This window comes from Struthio camelus, chromosome 10 (assembly GCF_040807025.1).
Source record: "Struthio camelus isolate bStrCam1 chromosome 10, bStrCam1.hap1, whole genome shotgun sequence".
Taxonomy (NCBI): domain Eukaryota; kingdom Metazoa; phylum Chordata; class Aves; order Struthioniformes; family Struthionidae; genus Struthio; species Struthio camelus.
Genome location: NC_090951.1, coordinates 11388837 through 11404540, shown reverse-complemented (window position 1 = coordinate 11404540; position 15704 = coordinate 11388837). Strand labels below are relative to the sequence as shown.

Below are 15704 nucleotides of genomic sequence, written 5' to 3'. Positions count from 1 at the left end.
TGGCAGTGTTTGTTATTTTGGTGTGCTGGAATTAGCTTCCATTCATGCCTTTGTGACCGACGGGAGGGGGGGAGGAGAGGGGAAGGAGGTAAGGGGGGAAATAAATAATACATGCCTCCTGACTCGTACTAAAATTAATGACCAAATGCTTACTGGCATCAGCTTCAGGATCTACATTTCACTCAGTGTTAGATGCAGGCTGGAAGACAGCACAAAATGGGGATTTACACCCTGTGGAGATCAAACTTTTATCCAGGGGAGAATCTGAAAGTCCAGTTTTGGAGTTTAGGTTCCTTATGCAATGTGGGCAACATTCTTATCAGAAAGATAAGAACTAACCATGAGCTGGTGCTCAAGCCCGCATGGGGAAGGGGAAAGCCTGGGGCAGGCCTGGTGGCAGAGCTCGCCCAGCTTCAGGGACAGGGGCATGTCAGCAGGGAGGTGCCTTTGTCCACTCGGAATCCAAAGCTCCAAGCTCCCTGCCTGAGTGTTTTACATTTCAACTGTGTTTTTGGCTCCCTAAAGTAAGTCCTATTTAAGATGTCACAGTCCTGCTTTAACCCCAAGTTTAGAGGCATATGAGAAAAAAAGATAAGTAACATCAAGGTTATCAGGCCAGACAACTGACCTACCAGACAACTACCCTACAGGCAATCAGGTAGCATTTGCCTGAAGAACTCCAGCCATGTAATTTTGTAACTGGTATTTGCAGTGGCTGAACTTTACCCTTACCCGCTACAGTCCCACATAAACTAATTGCTGCCTGTGCATTCTTTCCTGCCAGAGGGAAGGGGTGCCCAGTTATTTGCATGGTATTGCACAGTGAAGTTTAACTTCAGCAATTAAGGTTATAGCAAGGCACATCTGAAAAGTACTATGGTTGTGTAAGATAAAAGACATGGGATGGGAGGACAAGGGTAAACTGAACTGTTCTGCCAGAGCTCAGGTTAATTGGCTCAAAGCATCCTAATGCATCCTTGCAGCCTCAGCCTACAGAGCCTATGGCTTGCTCCATTCCCCCCTTGATTTAGTGGGGATTAACTGTCCCCTCTGTTCAAAAGCCACTGGTTCACAGCCTAAAGCTGCCATATGTTTTCCTTTTTATTGCTGTGAGGGGATTATATGTTATTTCAGATCAATAGGTTGGAGACAAAATTGTTGTTGCTATGCAACAAAAGCAATTATGAAGAAAAGGGTCTCTCAGATACTTTCATGGGCCCACAAGTCAGTAAACGATGCTATTGCAGCTGGCACAGCTCTCCACTTACTACACACTAAGGAACACAGCTCAGGCAATCTTACGAAACTTTAACACTTTAACTTAATGGTCCAGGGTGTTCAGGAACAAATACAGAGGTGGGCAGACCATTTTAGTTGGCTATTTCTGCAAGGTATTATTCTGAACTGTGTAATGGAACTAGCATGCCAGTATAGACATAAAAAAAAAAAGTTGGGCTCATCTGCCCACTTTCAGGTAGCAGCTTGTATTTGCTTTTTCTTCTTCTTACTGAGGCAGAAAAAAGGCCTCCCTCTACTTGGGATGCCTCTTGGCTGCACTGTATCTGAGTAACCATCTGGCTAGACTATTTCCTAAGGTTGTGAACCCAGGGGTTACTGGAAACAGGTGGGTAGGTCCTAGCAGAGCAGACAGCAGCGGATTAACAATAGTACAAACCCAGCTAATTCTAAAATCCTGCTGGAATGAATTTACCAGTACCATCTGGCTGTCATTTGATAAGGAATGCAAAGGCACATTTACCCACTTATTGATTAAGAAGGAACATTATTCCCCAAGCACAGAATGGCTTAGCGGTCATATTAATGTCATTTATTGCTAACTAGATTGTCATAAATTACACTGTTTGTCAGAAAGAAAGGTTTCGCTGACACAAAATCACTCTTTATGACTAACCCTATTAAATTAAAACCATGATTTGTTTTTAACAAGAGAATTGTTATTCGTCAAACACATCCAGAGCTGGATTACCCAATTAAGAAGATTTTGCAAAATGGCAGCAAGTCTAATAACAGCGATAAAATATTTCATGGGCTCGGGGAACTCTCCTTTACCACTACACCGTTCTCTTTTCTGATCCCAGCATGGATCCGGCCAGACCTGAAAGCTGATTCAGTGAGAGCTGGCACGTGGATTGGGCTCTGCTCACCCTTTAAATCTATCTGGACTGGAAAAGAATAATAGTCTCAGATCTCAGCAGCGCTGCTTTTCTACATGATGGTAGCACTGTGGACACTGCTGTTTGCAGGTAACCAATAAATAACTTTCTTCACATTTTTGCATTTCACCTTTAACTTCTTTCTTTCTCTCTTTCACTTTTAACTTCTGCTTTGCTATGTTTGCTTCTGTTCCTAACCTGGAGAGTTCAGACATGGCTGTTGTGCTAAGTTTTCAATTTTAAAAGCAGAGCTTAGAAAAGAAGTCTTAAAATACTAATTAAAATGGACAACCTTGGTCTTTGAAGCATTCCATTAATATATTAAGCTTCACAAATCTTCTGCATGCAATGAGACAGAAGTTGTGACTTGCTCCCAACTGCAGACAAGGCAGAACGGCTTCCTTGTTAATTGTCAGCAAATCCCAAAAGCCACCATAATGGTGGGTTCCCAGTGTGGCCGGGTGGAACAAAGGGACCCATCTCCCTGAGTCTGTAAACTGAGTAAGTGCAAGAGAAGCGGGGTTACTTTCTCAACTTCTAGCCTCTTTCATGACTGACATGGTTGGAGGGGGAAGAAAAGTTTTTGGGCAGCCTGTTTCACAATCTGGAGACATGAAAAACGGATTGAGGTGTAACAGTGAAATAACATGGGTTGATAGGTAAGATCCCTGTGCAGAGGTCAAATCATAGTTATGTTTCCTGTACACACAGTATTTTATACATACAATATCATTCAGGGTATAAGCAGAACTAGGCTTAATTCTGGCCTGACTTTACAAGGTTCTTATAGCTGCCATTAAAAATGAAAACAAAAATCTATTTAGTTGGCAGACGAGTAAGAAAACAGACGAGTAAGTACAGACCAGTCTCAAACTAGGCAGAAATTTTCACAAGGCTATAGACCATATATAGCCATAACAAATAAGGACTGTATTTTTTAACATTAACAAATATTGATTATGCATACTAATTAGGCATATATACAACATAAAGTTTTCATTAAAATGACAGCTCTGAAATTCAAAGCTAAAAATGAAGCATTAGCCTTTACTCTCACTTCTGTGACTTAGAAATAAGATGCCAGTTGCCAAAATGCAAAGAGGGCAAGTGAATATTGAAGAGCTGGTATTATTTTTCCCGATTTCTTAGTTTGGTCACAACTGTTTTCTCCCATATATTTACCTTGTCCTTCACTTCCCTCCCAGGATAATAAAATCTCAGTTAATGTGAAAGATTCAAGACTTAATAATCAAGCTCCCCAATGATAGCTGTATAAAATAAGATTCTGCAAAGCTAAATAAACCTTGAGAAATATGTTCAATCATCCTAGAACAGAAGAGTAAAAATCAAGTAGAAGACTTGGCTGGCTGAACTTTTCTTTTGTTTGCTGTCCGCTATACTTTGATTATCAAACAAGCAAAAATCTCTAATGATTCTATCCAAGAGTCTTTGTTTCGATGGAAGAAGAAAACAAGTCCCCCTCTGTCCTCAATATTTAGGCCTGTTAGCATCCTCCTGTGATAATCTTGGGGTTTATGAACTCTTCTGTCAAACGCGCAATATATCCAAAAGAAATTAACAATGAATTTTGAGCATATAATGAACAAATTATGCATGGAGGATAATGCCACCAACTACTATAAGAAACGATTTCTCCTGTCTGCCCTCAATCCTTTAACCAGTCTTGGTTGTCTACCCAGGATCTTTTAAAGTTTGATGTTCTCATCACCATTTTCAAAAGTAAAAACATTCAGAAAAGAGCATGCCTGAAAAAGGCTTCAGGACTCAAAGTTTCTACCTTAGGCAACATCAGATCTTTGAAAGACATGTCGCTGCTTCTCCTTCACATGTCTATCTGTGCCCAAGGAGAGGCTGACGTGCCTCCCTGCTGTTATGCACTCAACAAAACAAAACCTTCCTCCTGGAAACAGACCTTGGAATCTCATTCAGACCCATTTTCTTCTTTGATGGGATGTTTAAAACCTGCTGCAGGTTTGTGCGAACAGATCAAGTAGGTTATGCATTGCAGTAGGTGTGGCAGTTGCCACTGCACTAAGGGTATGAAGCCATAATAACTACAATTCACTGTTGCACTGAATGTGATTGTTCAGCTTAGAATTGAGATTCCTGCTCTGCTGTGCTTTAAAGGCTTTTAGGAGGGATGATCTGGAGTTTTTGCCAAGATGCTTCAGGCATTTAATTCTGAAAACTAATTTCTGAATTGGGTGCTATGCTAATAATGTATTCCAATCCCAGGCTGCCTGTAATCCCTCACAGACTCTCTTCTCCTTGGTTTCCCATTAGGAGAGCATCTGTCTTCTCACTGCTTTATTGTTTGGTCTCTGCATGGGACCCTTAGTACATGGGACACAACAATGTAAGAAATTCATGGGATCACGTTAAGAGAGGGAGAGAATATCAAACTTGGTTTCATGCAGATGGGTTCTTGTTGTTGTTTTGGTTTTTTTGTTTTTTGTTTTTTTTTTTTTACACACACATTTAAATGCAGCGATTAAACTATCCTGAACAAAATGAGCCCTTCTCAGGCTCAAAGATAGGGGACCCTCATGGCAGGTGGCAGAGATTAAACTCAAGCAAAACAGTTCCAAACTCTATTCTTTATTGCCCCTGAAATCCTTTCATCTATCCTGTTGCTTTGCCTTGTCTCGCTGCCAGCGGGGAAACATGACTTAGGAAACACTAGTGCAGCACCATCTCTTCTTGCTTCTGCTTTTCCACTTCATGTTTGAAGGACATGGGTAAGGCAAGGAGGGACTTCATGTTCTGCACAGAGGTAACGGTTGCTTAGGCCACGCACAAAACTGATGAAAATCAGGAATCCTGCTGGTAGCTAATTTTGCCTTAGCAGTCAGGCATTTTATAGCCTTTAAGGAGGAAATAACCATATACTTCCATGATTTCTAGGGAGCCTGGAGACATCCACGTGCCAGCATTTGCCAAGGCTATTTTCTGTCTTACCAGTTAAGAGCCAAATAACGTTTCCTACCTAGATCTTATCTAAACTCCTGTGGAAACTTTGCAGTGATATGATCAAGGAAAAAAAAGTGAAGGAATGAATTTAACTCAGCATTGGATTATACAGTGTACAATCTATTGGCTTGATTCACATTGTACAGCACTTTAGATTGCACAGCACTGTACTCTTGCTAGGGGTTATTCATTGTCACTGCTACCATCTGTTACGTACACTATGAAAGAAACTGTCTACATTAGAACATATCTCTCTGAAAAAAAGAAATCTGGATTTTATTCAAAACAGTTGCTGAAAGCTTTCCATTCAAAACGTACAGCAACTAATACCAACAGTTACTACAGAAGGGAAACACACTACTTTCTCACTTTTTTTTTTTTTAAACTCTCCCATAGAAAAAAAATATTGTTGTCTGCTTACAAGTGTTTGGCAGGAGTAATATATAATTAGAAAGAGCTCTAGTTCCTTTTTTAAGTGTGCTTCAGTTATTGTAACTTACTTTTCAATGTACTATTAAGAAGAAAAGGATAATCTGACTTTTTAGATCAGCATCTCAAGAGGAAATAGGGGGAATGACTATCTGGCACGAAACCAACTGAACTTTGTAACACACACTTCAAAACATTCCAGTAGCAATTGTAAAATACGGGGTAATTGCAAGAGCTAGTCCATAGTGATAGATCTCAGGAAAAAAAAAAAAAAAATCATCTTTTGCTTTCCTTGCCTATTTTGTTACGTCCCTGAGAATGATTCCTGAGACCCACCTAACAATCTGTAACCCAGAAGTGCAGAGCTCCTGTTACTGAATCCAGACCTTACTCACACATTTGCATTACATTCCATTAAGTTCATTTACATTATTATCTGCGTTTAGGTACTGCCTGTGTATTGTTCTTTTACAGACTTGAGAGATTTTTTTTGGGTCTCCTATCTCAAAACACCAAATTTCTTCAATTAGCAGACCTGCAGCTTGCTTGGGATGAATTGCTGGGAGAAAATCCAGACCCCCACCCCTGAAGTCAATGGGAGTTTTGCCACTAGCTTCAATGGACTTGTAACTTCTCGATATGGGATACAGCACTATCGTGTTGTGTTACAATTAGAGGTGAATCCAAACTGCCTGCTCTACCCACTTCTTGCAGTGATTAAGATTCAAGTCCAAAGTATACAGGCCAAATCAAGATTTGAATATCCCTGAAGACTCCAAAATTTATATTTTAAGCCCATCTGTAGATTTGAGGCAACACTTAATTCAGAATATCTCAATAAATTAGCCTTCATCACTGTCAAATCTGTTTATAAAATTAAACCAGGACCACTGGTGTGCTCCAAACTGTTGAGAAAAAAAATAAGGAAAAACTGTTCCTTTTTTTTTTTTTTTAGCAGGGAGGGGTTGGAGTGAGACATACACACAAGTAACAACATGAACCCTCCTGCACAGATTACAGTTAAGACGCTATAATCTGTTTGCCTTTGTTGATAGTATTGGAGAGCAGAGCAACGTCTGGCATTCATCATTCTTTTCACTGCGTGCGCTCTGAATCTGTCCACGTTTGATTAGTGGTACCAGTGCGCTGGAACTTGAAAGCACCTCCTTTCCTAACCTGGAACGGCCAGAGGCTTCAAAACGCTCACAGACTTCATTCTGCTTCTGTGTATCAGGAATATTGTGGCAAATTCCTTTCCCACCTTTGAGTCCATTGTTTTGTTAAACATATCAAGAAACACCTATGTCTGCCTGTTCGATGACTGGAATATGCATTTTAATAGCAAGTCTTCTAAACACAACATTCTCACAATTATCTAAAACTGTATTTACTATGTGATTACCATTAGATACTAAATGGACACAGGCTGCAACTTTAATCATTTACCTTTTCAACTGGAGCCTATTTTTTCTGAGTGTCTCCTGTAACAGTGATGGGCTCTCTGACTAATGCACCAATCCCAGAGCTCACCTCCCAGGGGAGATCTACAAACATTTATACTCTCTGAGATGGAAAATCAAACCTCTGACTCCAGCTGACGCTAGCTTCCGTTACACTAAATAAAAACTATCTTCCTAGGGCCCAGCATCCCTTCCTAGGGATGGGCCTTTTCCCACACTGCCAGGCTTGGAAAACATCATGTGCACAAACTGAGAATAGCCTTGTTATTATTAATATTTACATTACAGCCATGCCTTGGGGGGAGCGGGGGCAAATTAGGGTAAGGGTCTCACTGTATTTATTTGGTGCTAGAGGATATGAAGATACAAGCCTTGCTCTCATGAACTGCCAGTCATCCAGCTAATCTTACTCCTTCATTAATATCCTACTCCTTTCCTCCATGAGAGACTAGCTTGAGGGTAGATTTATGCTTGCGTCCGCCCTACCAGTCTTACGCACCCTCACCCTTTCGGGTCTTTAAAATCATTGAGAGTTTTACAACCTTGGATAGAAGATAAGACCCCGCATGTTCTCTGCAGCCAGTTTCTCTGTTGCAGTGGCCAGTTATAGAGCAAAGGGGCTATGGCTATAGCAAGGGGGAGGGTTACCTGAGCAAGTACCTGGTAGCTGGTGTAGGGGAAAGAAGGAGCAGAAAATCCCGAGCACTGGTTGGAGGGGAGAAGGAAGATTCAAGAAGCAGCCAGCAGGCTTGCAAAGCACAGCTTTGGTTTGTTGGGCGGTGCTGCTGCTGGCTCCTTGCCCTCCCTTCTGCCCTAGCCTCAGTTCTTGCCTCTCCCTGCGTTGAGTTGGGAGGGAGGGGCCGAAGCCAGAGCAGGGAGCCACAGCAGCTTGAGCAACCCACGCTGGGGCTGGCCACGCTCCGGGATGGGAAGGGACAGAAAGGGCACACCCAAAGTCCTCTTGGAGACTTGCAATGTGTTAAGTCTCTCTTTATGGTTGGCATGAGCAAAATGAAGTTTTTAGAGCATATTCCTTGCAGGATTTATGGGAAAAGTGACAGATCTTCCTCCAATCTTAGTCACTGAAATAACTGAACGGTTTTAGATGAAACTTTCAACAACAAATGACAAGAAAGTTAGCCAGAGGCAAAAACCTGGCGTGGAGAAGTTCAGCCTAAATGATTAAATCTGGCAAAGTTATAAGACAGTGAAAGAAATAATCTTAGAAGGGGAAGTTTTGGATGACCTTAATGCTATGCACTGCAGCTTGTGGTGTCTATAATGGGTTATTTCCATAGCATCTGAGTGCCTTCCAGTAGTGCATTAAACAATGTAACTAACATCTGTCACATGAGGTTCGTTTTCCTTCTCATCTCCTCCCTGGAGGGAAATTCTCTTATTTCTTAACCTCTACTGGACCCTCACTCAATAATGTTCATTACCTCAAGAGAAAAAGAAAAAGCCTATCAAAAAGAAGGAAAAAAAAAGATAATAGATCTAAGACTGAGGCTGCTTTGGTGACATTTTTAAAGTGTTTTTTGCCAAGAAAAACAGTAATTTCTTTTAAATTTCTTTACGTGATATTTAAGCATTGAAAAGAAAAGACAGATTAAAATTATTGAGCTATTTTTCCTTCACCCGTGATTATGCAGCAATTTATCAACAAAATGGAACAAGAACATCTGACTGGGATTATTTATTATACAGTAAGGCATTTATTTTTTTACTTACTTCACCAGGAACAGTGTCCCTGTTATGGCTAGTTAGCGATCTGTGTCCTAAGAGCTTTCAGAGAAGGATTAAACTGTCATTTGTTTTATTTCGTTCCATGAAACAACTGTCGTAACAGGGCTGAGGTAAGAGGTGCTGGACTTGCTACCTTAAGGTGGCATGAAAAAGAGTAACTGCTATCTTCTGTTATCTTCCCTAGAACCAAAGCAAATCATTGCCAAGTTGTTGGGCTTTTGTTACTGTTTCCATTCAATAATATCCAATCTCGATACTGAAGTGCTTCTACTAGAAATCACAGAGTTTGGACAATCTCTGCACCACGCTTAGGCAGAAGTGGAAGTATCAGTGATTTTTTTTTCAATCTGATTCATTCATTCCATTTAGCCAAGATGATCTGGGTTTAAGCACTGACAGAATTTACAGCTGATTAGGGCTGGAATTGGGAGGCTGATAAAAACAAAGAAAAAAAGGAGAGGTATGCTATATCTTTATCATGTGGTAAGGGTTTACCAGCCCTAATACATTCACTTGCAACTCCACACACAAGAAGACTGGCACCATTCTAGCAAGGATGATCATGGCAGTTCCATTTGGCATCTCTTTCCCAACTACAGTTCCATCAGAGGGTCTAAAACTTCTAGCACTTCTTCCCCAGAAAGAATGAGCAAAAATAAGCCTTCTGATTCAGAGAAAGATAATCTGCGCCCTCAGTAAGAGCAAACATGTGGGAAAACTATTTGTTAGAAGAATGTACCTTGCAGCTATTGCCAAAGGTTTTGATGGGTGTATCTGTGCTTTGGATAGCTTTATGGCCGCACAGTGGAAATTGCTCATAATGAATGATAACATCTACTTTTCTGTAACACCTTTTGTCCAGAAATCAAAAGCACTTAAAAAAAAAAAAAGGGGGGGGGGGGGAGGCAGATTTTAAATGCTTGACGCTAGGAGCTCCTCATGTCACACCTACAGACTAATTTTTTTGAAACAGCTTGGTAGCCAAGCTCTTTGGCACTTATCATGCTTTAAATGACATCTGAGTGCTCTTAAAAATGTGATCCATAAAGCATTTCACCATTGAAAGGCAACTGCTTCTAGAGTTTGGAGGGAGATGCCCTTGAGTGGCTGGCACCAACTCTGTGCTGAACCTTAAAAGGGACAGTTTAGCCAAGGAGGGCAAGCCCCACTCTTACAAGAGATGCCAAACACGTATATTGACCAGATAATATTGTTTGTCAAGGTCTCGTCTCCAAGAACGATAATATTGCAGTGAATTCAACGCATCTCCTTTAATGGAGAGAAAGAGCTTGGGTGAGCGGGAGTTGAAGAACTACATACCTTGTATGAACTACAAACTACAGTTCTGGAGACTGCTTCCACAGGAGCTGCTCTGACATACAGAACAGCAGTATTACAGGAGAATTAAAATATTGACACTTCTGGGAAAAATTGAAACATTTCTAAAAGTTGCAATAGAGATACATAAATAATCCCCATTCTCTCCTAAAAAGTTTCTACATTGACTGGTTCACAGCAAGAACCAGTCCAACTCTTTTGCATGTCCTCGTTTGCATGCTATTTACTGTAGTCCTAAGGCAGGGGTGCTGCTTCCTCCCGGTGTCTCACCTGGACTAGTCTTGCCAGACATGCCCAGTATGGGGCAGGGTGACAGTGAGGAAGCACCTGCAGCAGAGTAACAGGATATGCAGAGGCAGCAGCAGGGACAGAAAGAGCTCTGGAAGAATTACAGCTTCCACCACTGCCCCATGCTCCCTGTTGATGGTGGGATTGGGACGGGCTCTCCTCCAGGTGGCAAGAAGGCTTTAGCCCGCTTCAGCCCCTGCCCCCTATTTGCATCATGTTTGTTAGTCCCCTGCTTCCCATCAGTGTGCCTCTTACTGGGAGGTCACATGAGGGACTCATTCAAACTTTGGAGGGACCATGAGCAATGAAACATCGCCACCTCACATGTCTCTGGGAAACAGTGCAAAGATCACTCTGCTGTTGCTAGTGCAAGTTTACAGACCTCTCTATTTATTATTACATGGATTTTACCAATGACCACAGCACGACGGGCACAGTCTCTCGTGCCGACATTCTCAGGAGCTGCTCTGCTTCTAACTCCTGTTATGTTTGTAACATATATGAAATAGCCTGGTCACAAACTGCAGGGTTGTAGCTCCACGAAGCCATGACCAGATTCCTGTACATATATGAGCATCTAACGCTTCTCATAGTTCCCAGGCAAGAAAAGCCAAATAAGAGAATGAACACCAATGGGAGACCGTATTTTGTTAGCAGGAATACAATTACAATGTAGACAGACTGCCTCCATTTCCTCCTCCAAATTAAAATGATCTTCTCCTATGTTGTTACCTAAGAACGTGGCCAAAATCTGATCCGCTCTGCCTCTGACTGCATTTTAGAGGCCAAAAAGAGGCTACAAGGAGCTAAGAGACAAGTCCCCTGGTGCAAGAAGTGTTGAAGGGAAGAGCGCATACTCTTGCTGCTACTCCAGCTCAGGACAGAGGCTTGCAGGGAGGAAGGAGGCAGGTCTTTGTGGGGCACCAATGGACTCGGGCCTACGGGACAACTCAGGAGACTGCTATAATGTACAGCAGCTCCTAGAGGTCTACTGGCTCTCTCTTCTTGGCCTGCAAAGCCTGCATGGCAGTTGTCAGAGGGCAGAGTGCAAAGTTAGCCTAACACATGCAGAGAGAAAGTTTTTTACTTCCCCCTTCTGCCCAGCTTCATTGCAAGCGAGTGTCCCAACAGCTAGGTGACATGTCTAGAACTAGAGAGGACCATGGGCTTGAGAAGAAAGGTGAGGAACAAGCCCTCTGTGACAAGAAGGGGGACTAAGCAGATCCCCTGGATAGTCTGTGTCCTATCTTTTACTTCTCTAATATCCTACTGTGGTGCTATCAACTGGAAATCCATATATGAAGCTGCACTAAGGTTTGGAATTACAGCAGAGATTGAAATCCTCTGTTATACAGAAAAAGCATTTGGCTATCTGCTTTGGACCTTTTTCTTTTTTTTTTCTTTTTCTTTTTTTTTTTTTTTTGTTTTAAAGACAGGATTGGAATTTCAAAGTGGTTAGGAGCAAGGCCTGGGAGTAAAAAGCTGTTGACGTGACTTCTTTATTAAATGCAACTTTGGAGCCTTTTCCTGTGACTGCTAGGCTTTGAGCTTTTCCAGTCCACATAACTCCAAATTAAAATAGACAAAAGTTGTTTCATTTCATTAGGGAAGCAAGGCAGTTCCTAGCGTTCTTGCTTGCTATGATTTGCCGAGGGGAAGCTAAGAGAGGATGGAATCACTTTCTGAGAACGAGCTAATTTAACACTGTTAGGGACAATGTCAGAATTTAATTTATTTTGCTGCCTTATGCAGCAGACAGTCCCTTGACCTGCTTCTCTCCCATGCCCCTGTGCTACTGGGAACCTGCTAAGATGCACCAGTAAAAGGTTCAGGCTTATAAATAAATCTGTGCTTTAAATGTCCAACAGTTCCCTAACTTTAGGGAATTTTATTCCTATCAGGTCCCTAACCTCAATTTTATTGGGAAAATGACTGCAAGTGTCTGCCTCAAGAAGCCTGCTATGGAATGGGTCTCAGAACTAAAGACTTTTCCTCCCTCTGAAAACTGAATGTTATCCAAAATGAAATTCAGATTTTTACATTTAAAATTGTCATGTTTAGGCTGAAATTACAAGATAACAACAACAAGAACATTCTAAAATAAGTAAATAAGTAATAAGTAAAGTCTGTATGAAAGGTTCTAATCATGGGGAAAGTAGATTCTAACACAATTTAAAACAAAAATCTCTAATGCCTGAACCCTTGCTTCTCATATTCCACCTTTTCTCCCTCTCCCTGTGTTTCTGCAGGAGCACAGGAAAGAGCTGAAAAAAGCACGGGAGAAAAAATAATTTTCTCTCCAAGGAACAAGTAACACAGTAACATATTTTCATGATAACAAGCAACCTCTTTTCTGCAAAAGATACAATTTGCTCTTTTCAACAGGCTCCAGCTGCAGTTGGCTGAGAGTAAAGGTGCAATACTTGAAGGTGAATAGGGCTTATGTTTTAGGAATTTCCAGGATTTTAATGGATTGCATTGATAAGAAATGCATTTTCATATTCTGAAGTGCCAACAACATTGTTGTTGTGGGATATTCTTTGAGGAATTCCTTTGCAAAAAGGATGGCAATATACTCATTAGAAATGCAAAGTCATTCTTGAAGATCCAAGCTTCTAAATGAACGTTATTTCAATAAATAAAGATGCTGTGAATTCAACATATTGATTCTCTAATTCATCTTATAAGCTAAAATACATCATTCCTCTTGGACTGCAATTCCCAGCCAGGTTGTCCTCTTAATCTTAATTATAAATGGTCTGCCAGTTATCACATCTTTCTCTGTGTCAGTACTACACAATCCTCACCCTTAATTGCACAAATATTTTATTTTTGGAACAACACAGCTCAGCAACATGCTTCATTTTTCTTTTCATGACTCAGTCTCTATTAAAGCACAGCATTTATAAAAGCTCTGGGTGTGTGGAGAGAAAATTAGTTGCTCCTCTGTGGCTAACAGTTTTTAGCTAATCACAATACAGCTCCACATCACTCCTAGCAGAGCACTGATTAAAACTGTGCCTGTAACAAAGCAACATTGTACACAGCGATGACGTGCTCCAGTCAAAAACGTCTCCCCCCGTTATGATTGGTATTCCCCAGATGTTTGACTTTGAGCTCTAGCTTGGCAAGCGAGGCTTTGTGGCTGCAATTCAAGTCCAAAGCTTGAGCAGCTCCAGTGTTTATTCTCATAATTTACACTTTGTGACGGCTTATGGACAGTTATGTACTTGGTTTCATAGCCACCACTTCAAACTAAGGGCCTGATCCTGTCTTCATGGAGTTGATGGTAAAACGCTTTGTGATTCCAGCAGAGGCAGAAGTAGGCCCCAGAAGACTAAACTGTCTCTCAAAGCAAACAAGCCAACATAAAAGAACAATTTGGTTTAAAAACAATGAAAAAATGCCTGAAGTCTTACTTACTAGGAAGTCTTCTTCACAGTACACTTTGCCGTTGACATTGTAGAATGCTTTTCCTCGTAGTCTTCTCCCTGTTAAAATATTTTATTGTCAGAATTTTGTACTGTTTCCAGGCTTAGGCATTCAGGACACAAAATAAAAAGTATACCCTGCTGTGCCCATTAACACGGCCAGTTCCTGGCTTCTTTTCTCACTGGACTGTCAATCCAGACACCTGGGTGAGAATTAGGCTGTAGTCATCATCATACATTAACAAATTCCTTATCAACTGAATGGGACCTGTAGGCATGGGTTATGGAACTCACATAATTCCAGTTCCTGGTGAATTTAAAACCTAAACCCCAAAACAATTTCTCTGGTGGGAAAGGCTCATTTGTAAATCAAAACAATTTTCTTTGCAGGTCAAGTCATACCTGGGATAAACCCACTTGGAATGTACCCAGTGCATTTGTTTCTGAAGGACAACAAGCACGAAATACCAGCATATGAATGTTGCTGTCACCTTTCAAAACATTAATACATTAATCAGTGCTACAACACCTAGACTTTTAATAACCTGTGATACTAAACCAGCACAAGGTGTACATGACAGAGGGAAGGACAGAACAGTACTGAAAACGAGATTACATTTACAAGTTTAAACATTTGCTGGTTTATTGGAACTAGCTGAGCTCTTATTGACTATGTATCTGATCATCACAAACTGATGGTTCCCTTTACAGTTAAGAAATATGCAAGATTCCAGAAAACCTCAACAGAAAGCGTTAAAAAAGGAATTCAGAAAACTACCAAAACCAACAGTTCTTTATATACGACTGATCAAAAACATCTCTCTCGTAAACCAGAGTGGTTCCACTGAAGGCAATGACATTGTGTCAGTGTAAAACCAGCCAGGGAGGATAGTAACCAGACTCATCCTGATTCAGCTGGTTTCCAGCCAGTGCCAGGGTCCTATCTGACCAAAGCTTCCAAACATTTGGGTGTTCTCATCAATCCATTTGCAGCCTTGGTAAGGAGATGACACAATGCCTACTAAGAGCCGCATATAAGCTGCCATTAGCAGTGCACAGCTACAATACTGTTGGGGACACAGACCCATGAAGAGGGCAAAAGACTGTATTTACAGGCCATCAGACAGCCCTCTTCGAATTCACTGTTGAAGCTTTTACTCTACAGAATAAACTTGGACTTCTCCGTAATGTCTCAGGGACGAGAACCTCCACCATAAACACTGCCTATCCTTGCTGAGAGTTTCAATCTCATGGCTGGCGAGCTCAGAGCTAGCTGGCAGAGAGCAGAGTGGCAGAAGTGCTCTCTACGGTTTCCATAAACAACGTTGAGGAAAATATGATTAATCTTCAGTGTTTAAAAGTGTCTTTTACACGTTGCCACTGTGATCTGATCCTGGGAAACAGTGTGCGGCACAAAGAAGTTGGGATTTGGGCTGATGCTTTTGGGAAATCACATGCTGTATGTGGTTGTCTGGTGGTTTTACTGTCGTGGTCGAGGGAAATGCTTCTTTTGTGTACACGTTCTTGGGCTTTAGAGCTCACAGGCTGCTGTCTCCATATTACTGGTAGGTGGAGTCAGTTATTGTTTGTCTTTCTTACTGCCTGGTAGCTCTGATTGGGGACCAGGATCCTGTCATCCTGGGCAATACACTGAGACTACGAATCTTCTCTCAGAGACTCTCATGTAAAACTGGTCCATCCAGTAAGTCAGTCACAGAAACAAGACACAGGGCTGGAACAGCTCTTAGGAGGTCATGAGGCCTCTCTCAAAAGTGACACAGGAGCAACTACTCTAGATCTTCCCTATTATTTATCCAAGCTGTTCTTAAAACTCTCCAGTGGGAAAG

At 41.4% G+C, this 15704-nt stretch overlaps 1 protein-coding gene across 1 annotated transcript in view; it reads right to left on the bottom strand.

Moving 5' to 3' along the window:
- Positions 1 to 15704, bottom strand: part of WTIP (WT1 interacting protein) — a 92907-nt gene that overhangs the window by 12512 nt on the left and 64691 nt on the right. The window contains exon 3 of the mRNA XM_068955912.1: positions 13850 to 13917. Within this exon, the coding sequence (XP_068812013.1) occupies positions 13850 to 13917 (68 nt within the window). The remainder of the gene's footprint in view (positions 1 to 13849; positions 13918 to 15704) is intronic.